Source organism: Sus scrofa, chromosome 8, assembly GCF_000003025.6.
Source record: "Sus scrofa isolate TJ Tabasco breed Duroc chromosome 8, Sscrofa11.1, whole genome shotgun sequence".
NCBI lineage: Eukaryota > Metazoa > Chordata > Mammalia > Artiodactyla > Suidae > Sus > Sus scrofa.
In genome coordinates this window covers 108,800,309-108,809,236 of record NC_010450.4, presented here as the reverse complement: position 1 = coordinate 108,809,236, position 8,928 = coordinate 108,800,309, and the positions used below count along the sequence as shown (strand labels likewise).

General features: G+C 38.3%; 1 protein-coding gene across 1 annotated transcript in view; it reads right to left on the bottom strand.

Moving 5' to 3' along the window:
* ARSJ (arylsulfatase family member J) overlaps nt 4,391-8,928 on the bottom strand; it is a 94,211-nt gene continuing 89,673 nt past the window's right edge. Inside the window, 2 exon segments of the mRNA XM_021100702.1 lie at nt 4,391-6,138; nt 6,141-7,075. Of these exon segments, the coding sequence (XP_020956361.1) occupies nt 5,678-6,138; nt 6,141-7,075 (1,396 nt within the window). The 3' untranslated portion in view covers nt 4,391-5,677.

The following is an 8,928-nucleotide window of genomic DNA, read 5'->3' as shown; positions in this document are numbered from 1 at the left end:
CTTTTGAGTTGTTGGGATTGATTTTATCCAAATTGCATAATCCAATTGACAAAGATATTATAGGATTGTTCAAATTTGAGAGGAAGGAAATTTCAAACCAGAGATACAAAATGGTAAGGTAGGAGTTCCCACTGTGGCTGCACAGGTTAAGAATCTGACTAGTATCCATGAGGATGCAGGTTTGATCCATGGCTCCGCTCAGTGGGTTGAGGATCCAGGGTTGCTGTGAGCTTCAGTGTAGATTGCAGACTCAGCTCAGATCTGGTGTTGCCATGGCATAGGCCTGAGGCTGTGGCTCCAATGCAACCCCTAGCCTGGGAACCTCCATATGCTTCAGGTACAGCCCTAAAAAAGCAAAAAACAAAATGGTAAGTTAATATGTTCAAGTGTGCCTAACTTTCAAGGTCATTTTGGTGTTATGTATTTTGTAATGTAATATATAATCAGTTAATCAAGAGATTTGCAGAGATCTATGACCAATAAAATGTTTTAAGAAAAACTTACCTTTAAAGAAGTAGAATTCTTCCTTTGCCAAACTGGAGAGCTTCATAAGAAGATACCCAAGGACGTGAGATATAGTTCATTTGGCTTCATAATTCTATCAAGACACAGAGGTTTATTTGCTATTTATATTTTTCACTTTTACGGTTTGCTACAAAAAAATATTCACAATTTAAGTCATTTCTCCTTTTCAGAAACTCTCATTATTCTGTTATATTCAAAGCAGTGTTAGAATAATTATGTTTTGCCCAGTTAGGTAATAAAGACAAAATTTGCTCTCAATTTTGTATGATTCTTTTACTTGGTTTTTGCTATAACACTCTGTTCCTATAACTATATATTATTCAAGTTAGTTTTTTCTAATGCTAGAAATTTCTGCATTTCACATGATTGCCCCCATTATGAGGAATGGTATTAGTAACGATAGTTCTATTTTTCAACAGTGAAATTCCTATGCAACAATTTAAGTGGAAACTCAAGCCAATATAACTGAATATGTGAATATTTGTGATTTTATCTATTCACTCAAAAAATAAATATATATTGAATGCTGACTATGAGCCAGACATTGTTTTATGGCTGCATCTGCAGCATGTGGAAGTTCCCCAGTCAGGGATTGAATCTGAGCCACAGCTGCAACAATACTGGATCTTTAACCCACTGCACCAGGCCAGGTTGTGAACCTGCCCCTCCACAGCCACCTGAGCCATGGCAGTCAGATTCTTAACCCACTGCACTACAGCGGGAACTCCCAGGCATTGTTTTATATATTTGCAATACAGATGTAAATAGAGCAGGCATAAATTACTTTTTAAAAGAAGTTTATACTCTAATGGGAAGAACCAGAGAATAAATAAGTAAATAAAATTTTACAGAGAAAGATCAAGTAGGGAAAGAGAGTAGGGGAGAGGAGATTGTTTGGTTATTTGACTAAAGCTGTGACCCCCAGGAGAATGTACACTATATGAAGACAGGGACTCTGCCCCATGTGACCTGTCACCATATTCCAGTGTATATCATTGTGTGGCACTTACTTAATGTTGAAGGGCTATGAGTACACTTGGTGTTGAATAAATCCTCCCCTTATCCTGATGTACTCTTCTTTTTCACACTACTTTATACAGTATACAATTTACTCATTAGCTATGTTTATTATTTATTGTCTGTGTCTCTCGGCTAGAACACAACCTGCACAAGTGCTAAGAGTTTTTATCCATTTTGTTCACTGATGGATCCCAAGCACCTAGAACATTGCCTGACAAGCAGGCAGTAGGACTTAATAAATATTTGTTGAATGAATGGACTTTAATAAGTAACTTCACTAAGAGGAAACAAGTTACTAACTCCCAATACAAGAATTTTGTTTGCTCTTTCTGGCAAGCCAGCTTATTCCTGCCAACAACACATATTCTGATTGCTGCTGACAAATTCGCAAAGAATCGTAGGAATAAAATGCTTAAGAAGTAATCCTGATGCCAAATTCATGTACCCTGGAATATCAAATGTTACAGTGTATTAACTATCTATTCACTCAGCTATTAAAGGGACAGTTTCTCCTCTATTAAGATTTTCAAAAGGACCCTGGCCAGGAAACTGTAACATTTACTTGATTTTTAGAAAAGTGAGGGAAAATATGTAAATACAGATAAAGCAAGACTTGACAGCCCTGGCACAGATGTATTCACTGACTGAAAGTCACCACAGAGTTTTGTTTGTTTTTTTATTTGAAAAAGATGATTTGGATCCTTTTCCATCCAAGCCGCATAAGCCATATTCACAATTTATTTTCAGACAAAGCTTGGGGGGTTTCAATCCAGGAGTTTCCTTTGTTATCCTAATAAAAGGATCAGAGATTTTAAAGAGGTGCCATTTACACTGGAAAATGCCATGAGCGACTCTAGAAATGTAACCTGAGAATCACAGGGCAGGAAAATGACACCTGAGAATAAATGCCCCATTAATGGTTAAGGCACAAAACTCAAGTGCACAATATTTTCTTCCCTGGACACCTTAAAATACCTCGTGATTTTCCTGACAGCATTTTGGAAACATTTCTTTTCATTATTTATACATGATTATTGTATTAGATTTTAGTTTCGTAAGAGCAAGACACAGACTGCTCTCACATCATAGTCTCCCCAGAGTCTTTTGCAGAAGTACTCTACTAAACTGTGAGCAGCTTCACTGAAGCCATTTCCAGGTGGAAAACTGTGGGCTAATTTATTTCATTGAGAAAGTTATGGTCACTTATAAAGAACTTAAAATCATATCATATAATACTTGCTGGGCTCAAATGTGAGTTAATTTTCATAATCGTAATATGCCTCTTTGCCGTTTTGTCTTGCTAGGGACTTCTAGAAGATTCTATGTTTACATTAACAACTTCCACAGTCTGTTCCACACTTTGCCTAGTCCTGTGTAATGTGCTGTAGACAAGGATTTTTCAGGGAAGTACACAATAAGGTTTTCGTGATGAAATTCTTTTAAAAGCTACAAAAAAAGTCTGCATAAATTGGCCTCTGTAACCTTAACTTCATATTTCCCAAACTTATTTTTCCTCAGAACTCTTAAAATGTAATAATAACTATATCTTTTTAATTATACCATCTATTTGACGTCACCTCATTAATTTATGTGCCACTGAGAAAGGAAAACACTGACAGCATGGCTTTGATTTTTAAGACTTATTTAAATACACAGTTGACAAAACCCAAACTCGGTAAATAGCACTTTATACTACATAATGAAATGGAAATATACTCTCTAGAAGTGAAACATTAAGATTTTTAAACGTTAAATTTTTTGTTCATTTTAATAAGTTGTTATAGTTTGTCTATTTTTTATAGATTTCCATAAACTGAGAAGCTATCCTTTGAACTGTGATATAATTTTACTTAATAGTATGCCACCATACCACCTCCTACATTTCTTTTAATCCACAGTTGTAATTTCACATATCACAGTTCCAGTTCTCTGCAATGTTTTTTCGAGTGTAGACTATGCAGCTTAGAGGCCATATTAGTAGAGGGCACTTTACTTTTTTTAATTTTTATTTTTTTTGTCTTTTTGCCATTTCTTGGGCCGCTCCCGCGCATATGGAGGTTCCCAGGCTAGGGGTCTAATTGGAGCTGGAGCCACCGGCCTACACCAGAGACACAGCAACGTGGGATCTGAGCCACGTCTGCGACCTACACCACAGCTCACAGCAATGCTGGATCGTTAACCCACCGAGCAAGGCCAGGGATCAAACCCGCAACCTCATGGTTCCTAGTCGGATTCGTTAACCACTGAGCCATGACGGGAACTCCTAGAGGGCACTTTAAAGTAAACTCCAGGGCCCACAGGAATCACATCACCCTTTTTTCACTGAGGAACCATGATAAATCTTATTACAGATCACTCTCCTTTAATCTCCTAATGATGTCTGCATATGTGTGTTCCAACCTAGTTTTTTTTTTTTTTTTTTTTTTGGCTGAGCCTGCGTCATGTGGAAGTTCCTGGGCCAGGGACTGAACCGGAGCCAAGCTGCAACCTGAGCCACTGCAGTGACAATGCCTGGTCCTTAACCTGCTACACCACGAGGGAGCTCCCAAATTCGATTTTTAACTATTTCATGTAGGATCTATGTTTTCATTTCTGCATCTCTTACCATGTCCACTTTAAGAGTAGAGTTGTTATAAATCTTATTTGTTAACATGAGAACACTTTTCTCCATGCAACAGCCTAATAGTAACATCTCTTATTTGCAAAATCCGTATTATATTACTATAGTTGCAAAATCCGTATTATATTATATTATACCTTAATTTGCCAATTTGTAAAGGTTTTCATTTGTTAAAATATGAGTAATATAATTCTATATAGACATTAAATCAGAAAAGCCACACAATTTAGTAGTGCCATAAAATGTCATTTTAATAATTAAGATACATAAATAGTGTTTATGACAGAAACAATAAAGATGTCTTTCTTTCAATTCTGTACAAACACTGAATTTCCAAGAAATCTGTAAGGAATATATTCATCTTATTACATTCAAAACAATGGCTGAACAATGATATTTATCATTTTTCTTTTTATATCCTATGAAAAAACTCTTACAGTAATTTAAAGTATTACAGTGCTTGATAATCTTGGCAATTATGAAATAAAATTCTCCTAATAGCATGTAGAAAATAAAAATAAAATAATTAAAAGTCATTTGTATAGCTTTTTATGACAACAAAATAATTAATATTTTTTCTGTAAAAATAAATTATGTACTTTATGCTGAAATGTCACTCTAGTAAAGTGTTTAGAAAATAGTTACATTCATGTTTTGGCAGTGTGCTCAAACATTCTCATTAGCCACTTTCTCATGTAGGATAAAATGAGGTGCAAGCTGTTCACACGTGAGAAAAACAGCTTATTTTCACAGGATAGGAAATGATATGTGAAACAGAATTAAAAAACCCAGGTGTCCTATGACAGAGATATAAAAATTCATTAAGAAAATAATTTTCAAGGCTTTTGAGGTGATGCAAGCTTTGACTAGACTTCATTAAAGGTGGTTTTCTGTCTTTTTTTTTTTTTTAGGGCCACATCCACAGCATATGGAGGTTCCCAGGCTAGGGGTCCAATCAGAACTACAGCTGCTGGCCTGTACCACAGCCACAGCAACTAGAGATCCAAGCCACATCTGTGGCTGACATCACAGCTCACCACAACACCAGATCCTTAACCCACTGAGTAAGGCTGGGGATCGAACCTGCGTCCTCATGGATGCTGGTCAGATTCGTTTCACTGAGCCATGACATGAACTCCTAAAGGTGGTTTTTAATCATGTTGCCCTGTAAGTCTTATCAGATTAGCATGTTAGAGTCCTTTGTTATAATTTAAAGCATGGTGTTTGGTCAATTGACTGAAGCACAACAGTTGAACTCATCACTGACCACCTTTCATAAAGGGGCAAGAGAAACCAGCATCTCCATTGCCCTCTAAGCGTTGCTCACGAGAGTAGCACTTTTGGCACTGATCAGAAGTCTTCTAAGTGGCCGAGGTCTGTAGAATGGCACAGTATGGACAGTGTGACGCTGATAGCAGTGATCCTACTGAGCCAAATTTGCTGGTTCACCTAGAAAACTGATGAAAGACTAAGAACTGACTTAAGTTTAACCAGACAGGAAAAAATTTATACTTATCCACGAGTAACACCAGAACGGCACTTTGGAAATGAACCCGACTTCGGCCGTTTCTTCTTTGTCTTACTTTTCTTCTGCTTTTTCTCAGTCTTACTTTTGCGTGGCTTCTGTTTCTTGTTTTCCTCTTTATACCATGGGCCCCAGACTCCTCCGTTGAGCCGAGGGTTACTTCTGGGGTCCTTAGGGGGATATCTGACGGGCACCGCGGTTTTATTGAACTGGGAGAGTCTCCGGAGGAGCTGCTTCACGACTCCGGGATATCTGTTAGAAAGGTCCACTCTTTCGTAAGGGTCAGCTGTGATGTTGAACAGCCACACACTTTTGCCAGTTGACAAGGTAATCCTTTCGTTGTGCCACCGGTTCGGCCCCAGGTTGCTGAAAGACTGAGGGGGCACCCAGTCACTGTACCCGGGGTTCCCTGTGAGCAGTTTCCAGTGCTGCACTCTGATAGCTGATGGATGGCAGTGTTCCAGATCCCATAGCCTGCTGCCCAGGAGCCATTCTTGGCCTTGGTATAAATGGGGTCAATGTTGTGCAAAATGTCCACTCGAGGAGAACGAAGGCCTTCACTTATGGTCTCCCAGACGTCATAGCCATCCAGTTGAATGTCCTCATCAATCTGTCCCTCAGCCAGTGAAATCAGAGTAGGGTACCAGTCAGTGATGTGCACGAGCTCCTTACACACCGTTCCCTTGTTTTTCAGAAGTGGGCTGTGCACAAAGCCAACAGCCCGGATCCCCCCTTCCCAGTAGGTTCCTTTGCTACCTCTGAGAGGCCAGTTACTTCCTCCTGCCGTGGGCTGGCCACCGTTATCGGAAGAGTATATGATAATGCTGTTGTTATAGAAACCATACATCTTTAGAGCTAGGGTCACATTGTTGATTGCTTCGTCTAAGCAGGAAAGCATGGCAGCGTACCTGCGCCTGTTTATGTTGATAATCGATCTGTAGTGTTCAAAATACCTGCCAGGGGCTTGCAGTGGAGAGTGCACAGCTTGATAGGCAATATATAAAAATATAGGCCTTTTGGGGTCATGGGAAGCTAAGATTTGCTGCACCCTCTGAGTATACATCTGTGTGGAGTATATGCCATTGTCGTAGTCCCAGGCAGCATTTTCATTTTCATACAAGTCATAGCCACACATCCCAGGACTGTCACATTTGTAGTGTGTATAATAATCGCCACTTCCCAAGAGGGAACCAAAAAAAGTATCAAATCCTCTCTTGGTAGGCATACATTCTTTTCTATAAAAACCCAAGTGCCATTTTCCAACCATATGTGTTGAATATCCAACCTCTTTCAGCTTCTGAGGTAGGGTTGCATTGTCCAGAGGTAAGCAGTTGGGCTGGGTAGGCCTTATGATAGAATGTTGAAGTCCGGTATGTATCTGATACCTTGACAAAAGAGTAAAAATGTGTCAGTGCAGGATAGAAGAGAGATTCTACCCCAAACAATGATTCTTAAGTGAAACAATGTTTCTATGAAGAGGAATTTTACCCCAGTAAAGTATAACCAATTCACTATTTCTACTGTTGACCCAAAAGCCCTACCCTAATTAGCCGCACATTTAACATCTGAAATGCATTTCACTTTAAATTTGCACTCTTGAAACTAAGATTTCACCACTTTTCTCAAAGTCTTTTAAAGTTGTTATAAGAGAATTAATTTAAATAAACTTTAATTTTTTAATTGGTTGTATTACATGGAAAACTAACATGATGAAAGAAAGGATATAAATTTCAGTGTTTATAACTGAGCAGGATCCTCCTGTTAGGCCTTCTAGAGTTAGGAATCCTCCTCCTGCTATGTCCTCTACCTGCCCGTTACATGTAGAAAAACCTTAGCCTTTCAAGTTCCAAAGAGTAAATTTAATTAGAAAAGTGAGAAAGGGCAGAAACAAAGAAAATAGCCAAGCAAGACCAAATAAAGATGTTGAATCCTGGTTACGTTACTCACCGTCAGCCAATCAAAAGAATGTCCATGAGCTGATACACACCCAACAATGCTCTCTCTCACCCTTTCTTTAAAAACTTTTCCCTGAGGAGTTTCTGCTGTGGCACAGTGGGTTAAGAACCTGACTGCAGCAGCAGTGCAGGTTTCATCCCTGGGTCAGCCCAGTGGGCTAAAGGATTAGGCATCAAACACAGCTGTGGCTTGGATTCAGTTCCTGGCCTGGAAGCTTCCATATACCACGGATACAGCCATAAAAACAAAACAAAATAAAAACCTTTTCCTGAGAGTTTGGAGTCTTTTGAGCATTAGCTGTCTGGACTCCTTGCTTGGGACCCTGCAATAAATGCTGCCCCTTCTTTCACCACAACCCAGTGACTACACACAGATGAGTGGACTCACATTTGGCTTGGTAACATGTGTTGTTGTTGCTATTGTTGTTTTTGGTCTAAGGACCACACATAGGCTCCTAAATTATTTCCTAAAACAATTTATTTCAACCTGATTTGGAACTACCAAAAATATATGCAAAAATTATAAAAAAAATCTCCTGTTTGATTGTCAAAACCTGTTAGATCTCTGTGATGAAAGACTATTTCTGACTCACAATATACTGTTGTTGAAAAGCCATCTTAGAGTAAATGTTACAGTGCGAAGGATTACATTTTCCCAAAAAACATCAAGAAATGAATCCTTTCATGTTTCCCCCAGTGTCTCCTTTTTAAGAAAATTACATTCACTTACAAAATAGTCTAAGAAAACACGGCAACTCCCTATACATTAAAATTCAGTGGATATTAATTTCTAGCATTGTTCTCTTCCCAAGAATATTCTGCCATGGGCTTTTTTTCCTAGAGAATGGTTATTACCACATAAGTGTATGAATTTTCGACTGGGTCAAGATGTGCCTATTAGTTTATGGTATTTAAATAGTGATTGATTCTACAGTTACTATGTAATTTCAAAGAGATTTTTAAAAAAGGAAATATAGAGATTCTGAGAAAGTGAAGTTTACAGACAGCATTAGCGTGAAAGTAAAAATATCCTTGGAATCAAATTACAAAGTAATATTGAATTCAAAAACAATTTTTTTTTCCCCAATAGACTGAACCTGAAAAGCCAATGTGTTACACATGCCTTGGGTGAATAGTTCAATTTATTTTTAGATGTTTAAATGACAGTATAATGCAACTGTGAGTTCTTTAAAAGTGTCAATGGCAATACCATGCTGATGGTTTTTGAAGCTATAGGGATGTCCAGTTACTAATACAATGTAGGGTTCATATGGGCCCTGTCT